This window comes from Poecilia mexicana, unplaced genomic scaffold (assembly GCF_051168715.1).
Source record: "Poecilia mexicana isolate PSO_F unplaced genomic scaffold, ASM5116871v1 scaffold_20, whole genome shotgun sequence".
Lineage (NCBI taxonomy): Eukaryota > Metazoa > Chordata > Actinopteri > Cyprinodontiformes > Poeciliidae > Poecilia > Poecilia mexicana.
This window is the reverse complement of record NW_028263389.1, coordinates 14,256,524-14,276,303: the sequence shown is the minus strand read 5'-3', so window position 1 is coordinate 14,276,303 and position 19,780 is coordinate 14,256,524. Positions and strand designations below refer to the sequence as shown.

Sequence of the window (19,780 nt, the reverse complement as noted above, 5' to 3'; positions counted from 1 at the left end):
TCACCTCTTCATTTAGTTTTTAACTCTCAGGTGTAGATGTGCTTTTATCTGCCTACATTGCTATGCTGGATTTGGAGCAGCTAAACAAAGGTAGATAAAGCTGTTTGCAGAGGGAAAAAAATGCATTACATTTTTGAGCATTAGAATTGGACATTTGAAGATATAAACACAAGAAATCATTTCAGTTATAAAAAGATTCATCTTATTTATATATTTTTTTAAATATATATTTTCCTCATTTTAAATGCTTACAAACAGCGGACTTATTATTTTTACGGAACAAACAGGCACTCAAATTGATTTATTTTCAATTATTCCACATTTATTTTTAATATTTGCAATTCCTGTATTCAGGGCCGGCTGCATTTAGCTCCTGGTGAAAGTGCATATAAAGTCTTTAAAATATATTCTTCTTCAGAAAAAGATGTGAAATTGCGTACATTTTCTCCACTGAATTAATGTATTCAAATTAATAAAGATTAGATTTTATGCCAATAAGCATAAAAGGCACATAATTTACCACTGACTTAAATAATTAAAAAATAAATAAATAAATGTGGTGAGTTTAGACTGCATGGCCTTAGTAAGTCCCTTCTTGCTCCACTATCCTGGAAAAACACAGTGCTGTTGAGTATTTGCCGCTCTGTTTTACAGTGGAGTACTACCAGCTGTAAGTGAAGACCTGTACAACACTGCCCCCAGGGGCTCAGTTTAACACAGCACTCCACCTCTGCCCCTTCTTCTACAGTAGCTGGGTGAGTGGGTGGATGGAGAAACTACCAGACAGCTTGACCCAATTAAGAACAATCCTTGCCATCGCCGGCTCCTTTCAGTAGGTCCTGATCTGAGAATAGAGCCCAGGAGAATAAATATCATCGGATTTCCCACAGCGCTAAATATAGGCAGCAGGGATACAGAGTGCCACAGTCTGACCGGATCAAGATCAAGCCGACCACTTGAGCAGCACGGGCCCACGCAAAACATCCAGGAGCAGGGCCAGAAGTTGTTTGTCATGTGCCAGGGTGACTCAAGTGTGGTGAAAGCAAAAGAAAAGACCGCTCTAAGGGATTTTTTTTTTTTTTCCATATTCGTTGTGAAGGTTCCCTTCCAAGAGATGGGCTGGGTGAGGGAATTCAGGTGAAGAATCAGTGTTGTAGATACTGGGTTAATAAAAATGAGTGGTGGAGGTTGGTTGCAATTAATTGCTCTTTAATCAAAAACTATAACCTAATAATCAAACAATTTAAATTCAAAAACCCTTTTTGCTACGGAATTATTGAATAAGTTGACATAGGAGACTGTTATGACAGGTTATGACTTAGTAATTACTTAGTAAGAGAAAAAATGTTTCTCGGTGCAAGAACAAAAAGAATCGATGACTAATTTGTGACACAAGCTAATACTGGACTTCTAAACAAAATACACAAATTATTACAAAAATGAAAACAAAAATGTACTTTGTCATATTCTTAAATCTGGGTGAATCATATCACTTACATACGTAGACATTTGAGAAGTCAGGAGGCTCTGCGGGGGAAGGCTAGGATGATGACCGTAAACGAGACTGTCCCACCCTGGATACGTTCGTGTCGGATATGTTGGGTTGGAGAGGGGTTGTGGGGGTTTCCACTGACACAAGATCTACTTGTGTCAGAGGGAAAAAGTAGGACTGCGGACGCTGTCTTGTGTGAGCTAAACTGAGATCTAGAGGCTTTTCATGGAGATATTTCAGTGTTTGTACAACACGCTCCACAGCATGTGGGACTTCTGGATACGACTCTGTAAGTAAAGCTTCTACTCCTGTTTGTTTCTGAGGACGGCATCAGGACCGGGAATTGAAAACAGAAGCATTCACAGGAAGCAAGGACGGTCATTTCAGAATAAGAGCATGGTTTAATCGAATAATTTAAAAAAAAAAGTTAAGTATGTCCAAAATCCACTGAAAATTGTGCAATTTTAAATCTACTTGTTAAAGAAAACTATTTAATGGCCACATTGGTGGCATAAGTTGAACTTTCATTTGTCCAAACGGTACTGAGATTATACTCTGAAAATCAGGTTCATGATTTCTCACACATTTTGAGGTATAGACGCCAACGCACATCTCATGGTTTCTGATTAGTAATCCATCATTTCAAAATGTATTTTTTGTCTTTACAAATAAATTAATTTAGAGGTCACTAAATTAAGTGCTATATGAAAACATTGCAATTAATTTTTTTATTATATTTCTACAGTTATTTTTTAACACAAAGTTTCAGTCTAGTAGTTTAATAAAGACAGTTATCTTACCCTATAGACACACAGTGTGTCTTTTCAAATACATATTCAAAGCATCTCTACATTTTCTCACATTACAACCCCAAACCTAATCGTTTTTAATTTTTTATGTGATAGACCAGTGTAAACTAACATCTAATTGTAAAGTAGAGTGTACATATTATCTCTTAAATTGTGGTGTGCATATTTAGTATTTCAAAATATGCTTTTTTTTCACTGTGCATGAATACACAAGGCCAACATTTCCACTTTGGATCACTAAAGTGCTGTTTCTGTGTGGTTGTGGGAAAAAATAGTTAAAAATCTTCCCACGTGGACAAGACCTTAAGTCTGGCTAGGGAGAGCATTAATCAGAGATGTAAGCAAGATCTGTAACTGGAGGAGCTGCAGAGATCCACCACTCAGGTGGGAGAATCTATAGAATTAAATGAGTCTTGCTCTATGTAGACATGGTCTTTATAGAGGAATAACGGGGGGAAAAAATCATTGTAAGAAAGACGTCTCATTTGTTGTAATGCATGGTATCCAGAAAAAACGTGTTCTGTGGAGATATTGCACTGACAGGAAAGCTAGTCGGAGTTGATCTGAAGATAGCTGGAGGAAAATCTTGAACAAAATACTTGCTGAAAGCTGCTGCAAAAGACTTGAGTCTGGGGTGGAGGTTCACCTTCCAGCAGGACTACAGTGAACACATAGTCAGAGGTTCAATGGAATGGCTGAGGTCGCAGCAAATCCATTTGCTTGAGTGGGTTATTCAAAGTCCAGACTTAAATTCAATGAAGAATGTTTAGCAGGACTAAAAATTGATGCATTGATCATTTTCCTTCCAATGGTCTAGCTTAGTTTGCATTTTGTGAACACATAAAATCTATTAAACAATACACTGAGGTTTGTGTTGTTGTTGGATAAAATGTTCAAGTGGTATAAATACATTTGAAAGACACTGTAAGTGGACTGTGGTTTACAGCAGTGAGGTCTTTATAAACTTTCAGGATCTTTCCATTCTCTTTTCCCTCCAAAATGGACTCCATATGAGCATGCGGCCACATCAGATTAGCTTGTTGCTCCCAGCGACCGCTGTTGGAAGTTTCTAGCTCTGGGCTTATTTTGGGACGTATTTCAGACATGGGGGCTGGGTTGACAGGTGATGGAGGAAGGCATGGTGATACTATATCGCAACATGAGCCTCTGCATGGTCTGGATATTTAGGTCACACTGAAGTCCCCTCTGGAATCTGGCTTCACCGGGGTTCATCTCAGAGTTCTGTGTCGCTCAGAGAAGAAAGAAGCTGCACCCTAAATGTCCAAGGCCTGCGAGGGTCGATAGGAAACCTCTTGACGCCCTGCCGCCTGACAGATGAGCGGTCTGTGGACACGTGTTTCTGTTCAAGCATCTGCGTTTATATGAGTCAGGGAGACGCTTGCCAGGCTGAGCTGCTCGCTTGCTCACCTACCATCTTTCAGAAGTCTATTTTAAGAAGAGGTTGAAAAACCCAGCTGAGCACAACATGTCATGGATACACACAAACAAGTATTCAGCACATGGGCATGCTCATCCAACCAGGCCACGGTCGTGAGGGATTATACTTCTGTTGTGTGAATAGAAACTTTATGAGTTTAAGAAGACAGAGTTGTTGCCCTGTAGATACATAGAAGATTAAACATTGATTAATGTGTAAATGCCAGCAACAGTGCTAGCACAAATATGTTTTACATTTGTTTTCGTTACACTATTATTCGATTATTCTACATACTGTTGTCATTTTACTCAGGGAGACTGATAGTTTGCATCTGTCTTAAGGTAAAAGGAGTTACAAATTCTAATTGTCACCCTAAAGCTTCAACTTAAACATATTTTTACACTTAAAGTTTAAACTTATGGTGCTGGGCAATGTTTTTAAGATCTCAGCCCTGTTGAGTCACTTTTCAGTGACTAAACCTCAGACGGGAAGACCCCAAAATAAACTGCAACTGAAGGCCATTGTGGTAAAAGCAATGCAAAACAAAAACATAAAAACTCAGCATCTGGCCATGACCAGGCAGTCAGCATTCAAACTTAGTATTTCATTTTCAATCTTTCTTTTTTTTATCCAGATACATTTGAGCTTCTAAAATGAAGGAAATGTATATAGCAATGGTCCTAATTTCTAACATTTGTACATCACCATTTGGTCTGATGTCCAAAGCCAAACCGTGTCATTGTCCACATATTTATGGACCCGACTATAGTGGCTTATAATATGCCATCAGAGCAGGAAAAAGGCCGACACTCTGAGCTTTTGAATTTAATAAGTATCAGTTTGTCACCACTAGAGGGAGCTGCATTCCTAACTATTTGTGTTGCATCCCTGCAAGAGACATCTAAATATGGAGAAATGCATAACTTTATTTTATTTATTTATTTATTTTTTCTGCAAGCACTCTCAGATATTATCTTCTAGGCCCAGATTCTGTATCGACATAATTATAGTGTGTTTACATAAGAGATGGATTCTGAGATACAGCGTGTGAGCATTGTTGGATATTAAAGCCCTGAGTCATGACTGACATTCACGCTTCACTTGATGTATATGTGCCTCCAAGTCATGAAGATTAAGCCGCTTTTTTTGAGGATGTTGCATTTTGAGCTCCGTCAGCCTCCTGTGCTCCTTGGTTACACACAAAACACACTCGTAGGTTTCTTTGTTTCCTCCTCTGCTCTTTAATTACAGGGCCAGTTAAAGCTCAGACTTAACTGCATGTGTCTTTGCATGCAAACTACAGGTGCGTGTGAGCGGATCAAAGTCTCCATCTTCTAAGAGGGAATTTACATTCAAAGAGGGATATAAATTAAACACCACTCTCTCTCTCTTTCTGTCTGTCATCCATTTCTCGGATTCTCTCTCCTCTGGTCACCACACCTGCATATAATGCCGTCATTCCCGATGCTTTGAAGGTGCAAGTAGGTGTGTTTGACAGGAAACATGGGCCGAGTCGAGGCATGTGGGGACGCACTGCGCTCATGCACTGCTCGCATGTGAAATAAAACAGAAAGAGAGAGGAAAAAAGATAAAGTCCTGGCTGGCAGCTGTACTCGCTTTGGAGCATGAGGGCGTGTGCGCACATGGGACGGTGTCAAAGTGTTTGTGTGTGGCTTCTTGGTTCGCAGCTGCGGGATCAAGCCCGAACTGGGAGCTGGATGTGGGTAAACTGTGATTTGGCTATCTCTTTTCCTGGAGGAGATAAATCCTTACCATGCTGGTGTGTCAGCCACTCGGTAATTACTTCGTCCTGTCACGGCTGTCTGAGAATGCGAGCCAGTGGGAACTTGCACCGTCGCTCTTTCACTGACAAAAGGGAGGAAAACAAAAAAAAAAAAATAAAACAAAAAGAGCACTCGGTGTTTCTTTCAAACACCTCATTATCAACATATAATGATAACTGCTACATAAATAGAGCCAAATGATATGTGTGAATGTGTTTTTTTTTTTTTTTTTTTACTTTTACATCTGAAGTCTTGTGTAGGAGTTAGGGGAAGCTGTCCTTTCATATTTGTCAGTGCCTGTCAAATGATTCTATTCAAATTATTATGCAGGATTAGAAGTCAATAAGCTTTTGAAGTGACAGATAATTAAGTGTTTAACTTAATGCTACCTTCCTTTTCTTTTACTGTGATTGACAAAGTCGGTGCTTGTCTGAGACATAAATGTTTGTCTCCTGTCAGGGATATAAAATGGGGGAAAAAAACAAAGTAGAATCTATTTCTCTATTTCTTAAGTGATGTTGTTTTTTGTGTGTCCTCAATGAGAGTCTGGAGGAAAGAGCCGTAGGATAATGGGCTAAAAGACGTGGACACACGGAACCAAGAACCGAGCCCAACTGGCATAAAATAACTTATTTTAAATATGAATATTTTTATTCATTGTAACTTTTTAATTGTTCACCGTCTGATATTTAAAGTTCCAACAAGCTTTAATTATACTTTCACTGTTTTCTGGCTTGGGAACCTATCAAAAGGAGGCCTTCCTCCTTTTGAATTTCTTTTTTTTTTCTCTCTCTCTCTCATCTAAACTTAGATTTCAGGCATACTTAGAAATCCCAGATAACCATAAGAACATTGAGTTTAGCTTTCAGAGACAGAGAGATGTTGATTTATCTTTTGATAAAGTTAGGCATTTAATTATTGAAATATACTCTGCACGCTCATTTTTAGCTCCCATCATAATTTCTCTGTACGCTAGTTTAGAGTTGTTTTGTTTTAGTTACTAACAATGCTATTCTGACAAAAAATGCATTTTTATAATATCCCTCGCATCCATATCTGTAAAAGGTGCAACCAGGACTAAGTGATTTAGTAGAACTTTTCCATTTAAATAAATGTATCATAGGTATGATACAGATTTTTAAGTAAATGTATAAAAACTTAATGATCCATAGATTATAAGGCATTATTAAATGTCTTCTTTTATCCAGCACAATACGAGATATGAAATAAGATGATATGTACCAGAGAATTACATTTAGACAAATCAATTGTTGTTTTCTAGATGTCTGAAACTTTCTTGTCTTTTGTTGTTGTGCCTTAGAAGATTATTTGGTGCTAAAATGTTTTTTTTGTTGTTGTTTTTTTTTAAGTAAATCAGGATCTTTATCAGATTCTTCACTAGATGTCACCATTGTCACACCTGTGTGTGAGCACGTCGTTATTAAAGCTTGTGTAATCTGATTCAGCTTAAGCGAATACGGCCCCTGTAAGGTGTGACATGATGTGATCTCAAGTAACCTTTCAGGAAAAAGCTTAGTCTTTTTGTGACCTGAAATATCGCCCCGCAACCTGCCTGAGCACGCTCGGGAGCAGAATGAAAGGTAAAAGGATAAATCAGAAGGACTTTAAGCTTTTCTTTTCAGTTGCTGCGGGGTGTTTGTGTTTACTTACGACTTAATTGGTCCTGGCTTGTTAGGGGCCTTTGGAATGCTTTGATTATAGCCATTCAGGGAGGAAGAGTGGCGTTTGGATATCTTTTGACACAGGAAGAGCAAAACATGAGTGTCATTCATGCTTCTCCTGCTGCTTTCAGTTCGAAAAAAAAATAATAAAAATTTAGGAGAGAGGGGCGCAAAGAGGAGGAGGAGGAGGAGGTGGAAGAGGAGGAGGTGACGGCAAACGGCAAAAGAATGGCTGCGGCTGTGCAACACCCCTGCTGTCAGCACACATGCAGTTATTTCCAGTTAAAAGTAAAGCGAGGATAACACCCACTCTTCCCAGGTTTGGGAAAGAAGTAAACGGGCCGACTGGCGCATCAGGTGTGTGGTGGGTTTGCTCCGTCCCACTCCTACCGTTTCCTGCCCGTGTTTTGGCATCAGAAAGAGCAAAGGAAAAAGCAAAGCCCCGAAAGGATTTCCTCACTGTTGACTGTGGATGATCCCTGTGGCTCCTGCATGCTGAAGCTGGGCAGGGCAGGGCCTGCAAACCTAAAGCCCCAGGGAATGAAAAACATGAGGGAACGGGTTGTATAGTCAGACTTCATGCAGGGGAGGACAAACATGTTTCTGTTCGATGCTGCGTTTTTTTGTTTGTTTGTTTTTTTTTTGTTTTTTTTTGCAGAATATCGAATGTTTTGAAACTCCTCTTGACAGCTAAATGGTGTGGTTACCGAGTTCATGTTGCTTTCAGAGCAGAATCCGTCGGAGTGGCTCGGTGGAATGGTGCGCGGCTGTAAGTGGGTGGTTTGGGCTGCGCAGTGTGGGAGGCCAGGCCCCTGTGCAAATTAAAGACTTCTCTGTGAAAGTCCCAGACTCGGCTACAGTAATATGACTGAGCAAGAAGTCTGTGTTCGAGCGGCGGCCGGCGGGGGAAGAGACCCAGCCCCTCCCTTTCCCCACTCTTTTTTTTCTTCTTTTTTTTTTGAACCAGTTATTAAAAATAAGCCACAAACTCAACCCTGATACGTACTGAGAGACAGAAAAAGAGAGAAAGAATGCTTCCCCTCTTTCTCCTCCCTTTCTTAACGCTTTGCTGCTTCACTAACCAAGTAAAACAGGAGGGGGGGGGGGAGTTTGGTTCAAGATTTTTAAGACATGCTCTCAGTCCCCTCCTCCATGTAAAGAGAAGCAGGAGGGGTTTTTTTCTCTTTCTCTCTTCTGCAGAGGGAGAGAGAAATGAATGGGGAAAGGAATGCAGGAGACAAACGACAGCTCTCGGCAGGAGAGTGGGAATGCTGGGGAAGCCATTGTTCCCCAAGTCCTCAGTCAGATTATGCAGGTAGTGAATGTAAATACGCAGGAAGCGAGGAGGGAAGATTGGTGTGAAAAGTCACACCTCAGCCAGACAGACCCAACACTGATGTATCAGCTCAGTAATTCATTTTTTTTTTTTCAGTAAAATGTGTTTTTTATGCACCGCACATTCCTCCAAACTAACATGCCCAGCCAGGACCTACAGCTGCCATCTGATCCCTTCTCCTCCTCCCATCTGTCCTCCTCCTCCTTCAACAGGATGTATAGGGTCACAGGGTCAGGACTGGAAACCACAAAAAACTTTATGCACCAGCGTTGCCTGGTTCTTGTTCCAAATCCCCTCCACTCCCCCGCCTCTTTTCTACCTCCTGCCTTTTTTTGTTGTTGTTGTCTCCCTCGTTTTCCTCTTCCTCTCTCTCCTAACCATCCAGTCTCGCATCGCCTCCTCTCTCATAGAAGGCCTGACGTTTGGTTTTGGGCTCAGATGGCTTAAGTGTGCCTCTGGCAGTGGATTAGGCTGCTAGTGTCTCCTCTCTCCCCCTCCAGCCTCGCTCCATGTGCAAGTGGTCAGGACAAAGAACGTCAAACGGGGGGAGAGAGAGAGAAAGGAATGCAACAGGGGAAAAAAAACAAAAAAAAAAAAAAAACAGGCACCGACACTGATGTTTTACTACATTCCTCAAAAAGTAAACTCGGCGCACTTGCAAAATGCAACTGTTGTCTTTTTGAAATTTTAAAATACAGGTTTTGCTTTTGGTCTTTTGTTGCGAGTCCCTAGAGAGATTGCAGCAGAAAGCTGAAAGAAGTGAACTTTTGACCACATTCTGCTGCATTTATATGTAAATAACAGCTGCAGCGAGCGCAGCAATCTTTCATGTAATGACACGACATCAGCATTGTGTTTAGGCCCTTGAGGCTGATTCCTTTGCGCCTCTTACGTGTGGTTTATTTCAGAGGTTTGTGCTAATTTTTGGGGTTTTTTTTTCCTACACTTTGCTACAAAACTATTAGGATTTATATCTGGTGAACAGTAGACAAGACGAGCTTGTACACGATATTGGGTTACGAGTTAAGGTTAAGAGACTGATATTTTAGAAATATTGTGATGGAAAGCAGAAGAATTGAACAGTCACAAGGTGGTTGAGGTGGAAAGAAAATATTACGAAAATATTTGTAAAATATGTAATTATCTTGAAGAGGTTGAAAGTACTTTCATAATGTTATTCATATTATTCTTTTTCATAAGTATTTCTTGTGGAACAATAAATTGTTAAATTTAAGATCTATTTCAGTGATCTAAAAGAAATTAAACTGCAGTTGTGCTGCTCCTCCTTTCAATAAAAATAGTTAACTGAACAAAATAATTGTTCTCTGAAAACTGATTCAATAGACACAGTTGAAATCCTTTTTGACCTCCCCTCTCCCCCCCCAAAAAAATGGCTAACATGGCTACAACAAAATTTCATTCTTAATTTTCCGCAAAATGTTGTTAGTTTCATCTTATTCTGGCAAGTAAAACATTTCACATCTCCTGTAAGCTGGATGCATTCATTATTTAGAACACTTATAAAGAATCTGTCTTTTTCTAGCCCAGACAACTCCAAAACACTGTAAGCTACATTCTCGCGCACATTCACACACTGATGGTGGCATGCTACAGTGTAGCCACAGCTGCCTTGGGACAGTTGGACAGAAATGAGGTAGCCTCTGACCACTACAAGCAGGCAAGGTGGGTGAAGGATTTTGCCCAAAGACATAACGACCAAGACAGAAGAAGCGAGGGCTGGAACCGACAACCTTGCGCTAACTAGGGGAAACTCTTGCCGCCGTCGCTACCGACATGCTCCTACTCAAAGACTTAAAAGTGCTAATAGCTTCTTCAGTGCTTTTTCTAACAGAGTGTGGATGGTTCACTCTCCAAACAGTCTTTCTCAAGTGACAATGTCAACACAACAGAGCAGATTTAACGGAACACAACTACTTACTGTTTTTACTTCAAGATAAGAGGCTCAAACATACTAGCCAGCAACTTAAAACGCATAACCATCAGCTCCCATCAGCACACAAGCAGCAGATTTCACTTTGATGAGAATAATGGTGGTGTTTTAATCTTTTGAGATCTTGTTTCGTCCCTAGTGGACAGTGATGTATGGCCACAGCTGTGTTTGCTACTTCAAGACAGTGAGGAGTTGTTGGTGTTCTGGTTATTTTTACTTTTCTACTTTAATTGCTTTGTGTCAACAACTTAAGATAAGCTCCCCCCTCTCCCTCCCCCCCCAAAAAAATGTGGTCATCAAAACTCACTTGCCGTTAACTAGTTACATATTCAAAGACCTTTTTCAGCCTTAGTCACAAATCCAGTTTCGTTTAATGACTGACTGATTTCTTCCAGCTACATGATTTTGCCCTCAGCTATGCTGGACTCCTTACAGTTGCCACTGGAATTGCTGCCGACACATCTGATGTGTCACTCAGCACAGTGAGACAGTCGTGCTTTTAAAGTATCAGTCAGTCGGTGAGCAATGCTTTGGGAAATGAGACTAGTGAAAGCATGCGTGAGATGTGTGGGTGGGTTGGCTTTAGTGTTTTGGCTAAACCTCAAGTTTATGCCCCACAAGGCTGCTGGAATGTACACGAGCTGAAGGAAACGGCACGGCCAACTAACCCCTTTGTCCCGTTCTCCTTTTGTCTCTACTTTTTCTCACTTTTTTCTCCCCTTTAAATGATTATTCTCTCTCTCTCTTTCTCTCTCCATCTCCGAGTACCCTGAAGGCAGGTCTTTTGAACAGTAAAGGAAGACTGATGTGTCTCTCCACATAGTTATGGGCTAGTCAGGGAAAAGCTGTTGCCAAGGAGGAGTGGAGAACAATGCGAAGCGGCCTGGAGCTGTGACAGAGCAGGTCTGCTATGTGAAAACCCCTTCATGAAGTTAGGTCTAGCTAGAGACATTGGCAGAGAATCACCACTGGAAACATGTAGTCTCTGCTGCCGCTTAATTCGCCTGTACTGATATCTGGGGATCAGATCTTCTGGATTTTGGTTATGCTAAAGTTAACCAGAGAGTTACTTGCAAATGCCAAATGTTGGGAAAACTTTGCAAGAACAAACACTTGGTGTAAGTCATATTAAAAAAAAATATATATATAGAATAATATTTGTGCAACATTTGCAATATTTCTTAGAATTGTTTGTGGGTACAAAAGTATATGATATAGGAAGTAATTGGGAGTTTTCACACTGTTAGATAATAATTCCAAAGTTAACTCTACAAATTACAATAAAAGTTGAATGGCTCTCAAATACGGATAACAGGAGTTTATCAGTATTAGTACCTTCTAATGATGCTAACGTCATCCATTTCCAGTGGAGATTCATCCCACGATGTGTACTAAGACACCGTTACCTTCATGTAGGAAAAGTCTCTATGACAGTATTTAGAATACTCCAGATTTCTAGATTTACGTCAAAGATTTAACTGCAACCTTTTGCTGTTGCCAGTGGTACTGTTTCAACTTGCAGTAAAGTAATGCTAATTTTAAAGACTGTCAAACAATCATCTGCATACATCATATTTACATGAACTATAATAAAACTTAGACATTGCGCTAAAGTCAACCTGAAAACAATTTGATTCAAACTGTGTAAAATTCAGCTTATCGCTATACTTGGCGTGGAGAGCCTCAAGCCATTAAAGAAGCATGGAGGTAACAAGGCTTTTAGTTTAACTTGGGTCATAGGAAAGTAGGTTAAGTGAAGTGGATCTGTTGCTTAACACCACACAGTTGGCTCCCATATTTAGTGGCAGCCGACAGTTGTAAACACACTCTTATCTCAGAGATTGAATAGTCTGGCGGGGCAGTTGACCGCTGTTGACACAGGTTTGTGTCAGAAAGGCCAGCCCAGCTTTGTTGATATCGTTGCCAGTCAGATGACACCACACTTACATACAAACCAAAGCTTTGCAGTGATAATGCAAGCTGTAGTTTATCTCAAAGAAAGAAGGAAAAAAAAAAAAAGTGCAAAAGTTAGCACAGGATGTTTATAACTTCCTCCCCAGCCAACGCTCACACATGCTAAATATACTCCCTTTAAAAGGCCCTCTCAGACTGCCACCTTCCCCTCATGCTCACACATGCACATAGGCGCACACAGTGAGCTATTGTGTCTGAGATCTCAGGCATCTGGAGAGCAGAAACCCTCTACTGTGACCTCTGACCCCTGCAGGCTAAGAGTTGCAGACTGACATGAGGCTTTCAGAGGGACTTTCAGGTGGCTCAGAGAGCTGTCAGTAGGTTCCTTTTTAAAGGGGCTATTGTATACAGCATTCAGGGGGGCTTTTCCTGTGCTTGTGAAAGACATAAAACTCCTTTTAGAATTTTTAGAAAATCCTCTAATTTGAGTACAATGTTTTAGTCTGGGAAAACTAATACATTAACAAGTACTTGTTTTGAAAAAAAAAAAAACTTTTGTAAATTGTTTTAGTATATATTTTACTTTTGTAAATTGATCGGAGTGTTTGGTAATTATTTTTTACTTTTGTAATCCCTGACCTGCTTTTTCCTTGATTTATGAACATGACATGACGTAGTAGCCCACCGTTCAAGATAGGAAAGACAGGAGAACTTGCCATTCAAGTAATTCAGACATGTGTTGACGTCAGAAAATTGCTAAAACAAAAATAGCCACTCACCTGTAGGATTCTCTTACAAGTGAGTAAGTCCTCTTTACTTGCCTTAGGAGGTAAAGGTGACTTACATTTACCTTATCAGCACTGACAGCAGGGTAGTATTGTACGGAAAAAAAGGTCAGTTTCCTGATTTCTGAAGATCAGCACACATCTTCCTAACTTGAATGGCCTGTTTATTTGTCCTTTCTTTCCAAGAAGTGCTACTTCTTGGAATGTCAGTACTATGAATGTCATGTCACATTCACACTCCAGAAAAACAGAACAACACAAATTTCTCATCAGTCATAATATTCGACATTAAATAACTCTACTGAATTTACTTCTGCGGCGTTGTTGCACATCCATACCAGTGATTGCACCCAGGCAACAATAAACTCATCAAGTAGCATCTGTCATGCGGTGCTCTTTGCCTTTCTGTTCACAACAATGGTGTAATGTTGCACAGTGTGAACCTTGTAACGTCATTGTCTTTCTGTGAAGCTGCCCCAGAAACAGAAGGACAAGCCTTTTATTCTTTTTGACTAGCATCCAAGACAAACTGGTTGGGAGACTGCTAGCAATCGGCTTCACAAAGCGGATGCTTCAAGGCATGAGACATGCTGGTGTATCCTGCTTTCCGTTTTATTTCTCGTCGGTGTACTGCCGGCTGCCAGGCCGGCGTTCCTGCTGTGTTTTCTTGTTGGTTGGCGCTCGGAGTGGTGTCCCAAATGGCCGGCAGAAGCTCTCCTCTGCCTGCTGCCGGTACAACACCGGGCCTACTGGCAAACCTTGTGTTGCTGTGTTTCACCATGGTGACACTGTTACAAAGGACTCCAGCTGGTTCACAGTGGGAGCCTGAGCGAGGGAGTGTGACAGACAAAAAGAGAGAAGACAGAAAAATGGACCAAAAGAGCAAACAGACAGAGCCGTGCTGTAACTTATCCTCATCCCTCCTGTTCCTCTATTTCTTCAATCTACTTCAGTTTTTCCCCCTTTCCTAGCTCCCCCCGCCCCCTCTACAGGCCTTCACCCCCAAACACAGTGCAGCTGGGCTCAGCTGTCAGTCGTTCACCATCCACCCCCTTTTCTTTATCTTTGCATTTGTTTGGCTAGCAGTTTACTTCGCCTTGGCCTCCGCACGGGGGAGCTCACTCGCTCCTCCACCAACTCAGCCAGCCCTCTTAAACCAAACCATCTGCTCTTTGAAGTGGCGTATCACAGATCCACAGATTGGAGGTTACAAAGCAGCTGTCTGCCTTCAATCTGAGCACAGTGATTAAAACAAAGGAAACAGCGCACACCTAGGCAGACACACGGAGTGGGACACAGCAATCTGTGAGTCAAATAAAGAGGTGGGCTCCAGGATTGGCAAGTTCTGTTTTTGTTGCTGGGGCTAGAAAAAAAAAAATGAATGGAGCCCGCTTTGTCCCGGGGGAGGGAAGAAGGCTTTCTTTGATATTATCAAAGCCAAGGGAGGGGAGAGTCCTCTGCCAAAAAGAAGAAGAAAAAACAAAAAAACAAGCCACTATTCACACCAGTTTGTCGGCATGAGACTTTTGAAGCATTTGTCAAATAAAACGAGATTTGGCAGGGAGACACTAAAATTTTCTCATTCACAAACTCCTCTCCCCTCTTGGGATGACAATGCTCACAGCAGGCTGCAGCTACCTCTGTGAGGGGGAGGACGAGCTGAAATTCCTCGAGACCATTTCCACGTAGTGGGAACGCTGTCCTTTTCTGTGCCATGCAAGAGAATAAGTACTCTCTCCTGCTTGGTCTTTGATTTTATTAGGTGAGGAAATATTTCCTTAATTATCATGAGAGGTTTTGATGGAATCCTGTGTCGCATTCCTGTTTTGCTCTGTCCTTGACCGTCTCTGCACGTGGGAGGTCTGGGAGCAGCGCGCCTTCACTTCTGCAACAGAACCAAACTGTTTTGTCATATCGGTGGAAACTATGGGAGGCTTGACCTCACCAACCCCCCCTTTCTCCCTGCCCCTTGTCTTATCAAGACAGTTGTTTTCCTCTCACTTCAGTCAGGCCGGAACAAATTTAGGGATTCGCTTGTTTTCATCAGTGGAATCTTCTTAAAACGCCAACATAGTCCCTTGCACAGACCGGCACATTGTTGACGACGCCTCCTGATGGATGGAGAGCATTTTCACGGACAGGAAGTCTGCACTACCCCCCACCTACGTCTTGATGTTGAGAGGCTGAAACATTACGCTGGCTTGTGTCAGTGTTATAAGTGTTTCTCATGTGTACGTGGGCCTGTCCAGACTCTTCTGTGTGTTTACTTAACCTGCCTTAGCATTCGAAACCGCTTGTCATTCTCTGGAGTCCCTGGCTCTTGCCCTGACAGCTAGGTGGGACGCTACCCTTCCGTCTCCGGTTTCATATAGTGCTTTATTGAGCGGATGAAAACCCTCTAACTCTTCTGAGGGCCCGAGAGGAGTGCACAGACACGTGCACACACACACACACACACCCTCATGTGTGACTTTTAGATTACTTCAGGGGATAGATTGTCTGAAAGCAGCTGACATTTTATCCTTTGAACCTCCTGGTTGATAGGGGCAGGACCTCTCCCTCTTCCTCAGTGCATCTGCTTGTGTTTTGTCGGGGGGGTTTTTTCCCTCTCCAATTTTTAACTAAAGGACAACAGCAGTGCTTAACAAAAATATTCATACTCCTTTTTAAGATGTTTCTACTGTGCAACCACAAACTTCCATGTGTTGCATTTTGGTAGAAAAACACAAAGTACTGCATATACACGCAAAGTTAAATCAAAATGATTGATTGTTCTCCAATCTTTTTTACTTCTGAAATTCTGAGGCGTGTTTTGATTTTTAATAACCTTGAATAAAATCAGATGTAGCCAAGTGGAATCATTACTTATTAAACGGAGGCCATCTGTGTGTAATCTATTCTCAGTATAAATACAGCTCGTCTTTGAAGTTCTCAGGGGTTTGTTGGGGAACACTAGCGAACAAACGGCGAGACCAAGACCAAGTAGCGCACCACATGGTTAGGGCATAAAGTTGTGGAGAAATCCAAAGCGAGATCAGGCTACAGAACAATTCCCCAAAGTTTGAACATCTCCAGGGTCTTTTGTTGTCTCTGTTAGTGCAGCGTGTGAAGCAGTTGCAAAAATCTACCGAGACATGATCGTCCACCTATACTGACAGGGTGAGCATGAATTAGAGTTTGTGACTGTGGATGAACTTCAAAGGTCTACTTCTCAGTTTGGAGTATCTGTTTACTGGACAACTGCTAGCCATCAACCACACAAATCTGGGGTTTACAGAAAAGTTGTTGGGACAAAGTCATCGTTGAAAGAAAGTCATTATGCTGTGGGTTCTTCAGCACAGACAGGCGAGTTGGTCAGAGTGTTGTTGGGAAGATGGATGGAGGTAAACAGAGCAATGCTGGTGGTTTGAGGCTGCAACAGAGTTTACCCTGGCACAGTCAACATACTCCATCTAATCTGACTTGGCCTTATTTTGGAAAAAATAAAAATAATAGAAAATGATTTCAGTTTCTGCATGTAAAAATCTGGTAGAGATGCCCCAAAATACTTGCAACTGTAATTGCAGAAAAATTGGTCTGAAATATTATTTTCCTTTTATTTCGCAACAATGTGTTACGTTGTTGTTGGTGTACCACATACAATCTAAATGAAGCACACTTATTTGTGTGGCTGAATACACAAAAACTCTGAAAAAGTTCAGGGGTCACACATTTTTAAAGACACCATGTGCTTTCAGAATAGGGACATTTTGTGGCCTGCTTACTTTATGCATCCTCTAATTGTTCAAGTTGAGTTTCCTGCTCACATTTCAAGCAGATGACATTCAGTTGTTGACGTGAACACATGAAGTCTTTTTTTTTTTTTCTGTTATGCTGTCATTAAAGACACTCACGTTGTCAAACATGATCTCAGCACAGTGCAGATCATCGGAGGTACATTTCCAGCCTGTCAAGGTCTGACTGAACTCTTGTTTGGGATCATCCAATCACTGCTGCAGCTGGAGGCGGCAGATGACTCAGGCAAATCAAAATCAGGATGAAGTCATTCCTCTCTTCTCCTCCAGAATGTCAGGGGCACAAAGCAAACAAGATCCTCGGCTCTAGTAGTTTTTTTAGACATGGCTACTGGCGCTGGGTGTGGCTGACAACAGGTTGTCTGCTGCATGCAGAGCGCCAATCTCACCAGGGTAGGATGTTTGTCTTTTACAGGGATTACAAGAGAGCCGGGAAACCCGATGGCCTACTTTTGCCGCAGAGCACAGAGAGAGCGTGACCTAGTTTTGATGACAGCGGCGTTACAGGAAGAGGGGATTCCAAGTCATAATGTTGTTAGGAGATGGCCATTTTGGTCTCTCCACACACAGGCTGTGTTTTCTTTGTCTGCTGGAGCGTTTCTATAGACGAGCTTCTGAGTCAGGGTGTGTGAGAGCTTCCATTGTCTGTACACGACCTGTAGCTGTAACATGAGAAGGAGGGAATGCTGACAGAAAGAATGAGCGTGTTACAGAAGACAGCTCTCATTATATATTTCTTTAAAGATATTTATTCAGGTTGATTAGATCTCTGTTGTTGATTTTCGCAGTGTCAATTAACCTCTGTGGTAATTACTTGTGCAAACGACAGACAGATTCGTCTGTTGCAGGCAAACATTTTTGTCAGCATGACCAAGTTGTTTTAGATACAGTCAGCTTGCAGAGAGCTTAACCATTTAGATCAGTGGGTCAAGTCGCTCGCATGTTAATCCTATTTTAAGATGCATCTCCGATTTGTCAAAGTTGCCCCTAATCTACTGTTAACGTGACTACAACACTTGGACTATAGATGCAGAAAAGCTTTGGAACAAGTATTATGTAATTGTTTTAACAAAATATAATTAGCGTCGCGATTGTTAGCTCCTCTAACAGTTCCTATGCAATTAACATTGCGGACGCTACTTGGATTCATATGTGCCATCTCCATAAACTAAATCAGTTCTGGACAGATAAGAGCCAATCAGTGCGTCTCATTGATTTCATTCTAATCACATATTTGAGTGAAATCTTCTCTTGTTTTTCCCATTTTGAGGAAACACAAGAGGGAATGGATTATCCACGTCGTGAATACACTCTAGGAAAATAGGGCATCACAGATCATGATGAAAAAATTAATAGGCACTGATTAACATAAGTACAGTGTACTTCAAAACACTTAAGACATTTGTTTCATAGGAATTTTAAGAGGTCAAACCAGAGATTTTGATTTTCCTTCTTCACACCCTGCATAAATGTGCTCATTTTAAATAAATAAACTCGCCACCAAAGACGTTGAGACTATGCAAATGTAATCAAATGTAAAGTTTATTTTAAAGCTTTTTATGCATGCATAAAAAGCTTTAAAATAAACTTTACATTTGCATTTTACAAGGAAATTATGCATAATTTCCTTATGGTTTTATTTACTGTCAGTGTGTGCAATATGCTTTTGATTTATTCTCCAGATATCAATATGTTTTTTGTTTTCTTTCCTGCTATTTTTCCGCAGTGTCATCATGCATCACTACATACAAAAAGACGCCTCCACCTGTGCCGCCAAGGACCACCCCGTCCAAACCCTTCATCTCCATAACGGCCCAGAGCAGCACCGAGTCAGCCCAGGACGCATACATGGACGGAGGCTCCAGCCAGCGGGCCGGCATCAGCTCCCAGCAGGGGCTCTCCAACTCCACGGAGAGCATCGACAGCATGAAAGCCCTGACGGCGGCCATCGAGGCGGCCAACGCTCAGGTACACGGCCCCGCCAGCCAGCACGTCACCAACAGCACCATCACCATCACCGCCACGGCAACCACCTCTGTCACGGCCGACAGCAAGGCGCAGAGAGAAGCGCTCAGAAAGTGCCTCTCCATCGGGATTCAGGTCTGAAGAAAGCGAAAACTTGTGATCACGCGTCTGAAAATAAAACGTGGCTGCCGTGTTGACAGATCCTTCCCTCCTCTTAGGTGGACCCGGAGGAAGGAGGGCCAACAGACGAGCAATCGAAATTCCAGTCGATAGGAATTCAGGTGGAGGATGACCGATGGTGAGTTGGGGGTGCGGGGGGGGGGGGGGGCAGGGGGGGGACACAAAGAGAGAAGCCGGATTAGCCTAAGGGGAGGCATGGTCTGTTTGGACTGGGCCTGTTTAGACAGATAGGGATTGTGGCGTGGGCTGCAAGCTTCTGACTCCCACCCCTCCTTTCACACTGACAACTCCTCAGCAGCTGTCCCCAGTTTAGGGGAGGTTGGCGTCAGAGTCCCCTCATCCAGGGGCCCCAAGCGACAGCTGGGCTAGAGGATGTGGGGCGAGCTGAGAAGGGTGAGGGGGAAGAGTTGACAGCCATCTGTTGCTCAACACATTGTGATTCAGGCAACTTTGAGGGTCTGTGTTTGTGTATGTTTAGGACAGAGGAGCGAGAAAGCAGAGGGAGGGTGTTTTATTGGGTTTGTTTGCCTCAGAGAGACACAGAGTTTCTTTCTTGCTCGGTTTCAGGACTAGCAGCCCAGCTTGCACACCGTTTGTCACTCTTTGTCCACTTGTGTTCTCCCCGTCAATACAGTGAACTTCTATTCAGT

General features: G+C 42.0%; 1 protein-coding gene across 1 annotated transcript in view; it reads left to right on the top strand.

Annotated features, from left to right (window-relative positions):
- dlgap1b (discs, large (Drosophila) homolog-associated protein 1b) overlaps positions 1–19,780 on the top strand; it is a 97,158-nt gene that overhangs the window by 65,993 nt on the left and 11,385 nt on the right. The window contains exons 7-8 of the mRNA XM_088001167.1: positions 18,712–19,085; positions 19,169–19,248. Of these exons, the coding sequence (XP_087857293.1) occupies positions 18,712–19,085; positions 19,169–19,248 (454 nt within the window). The remainder of the gene's footprint in view (positions 1–18,711; positions 19,086–19,168; positions 19,249–19,780) is intronic.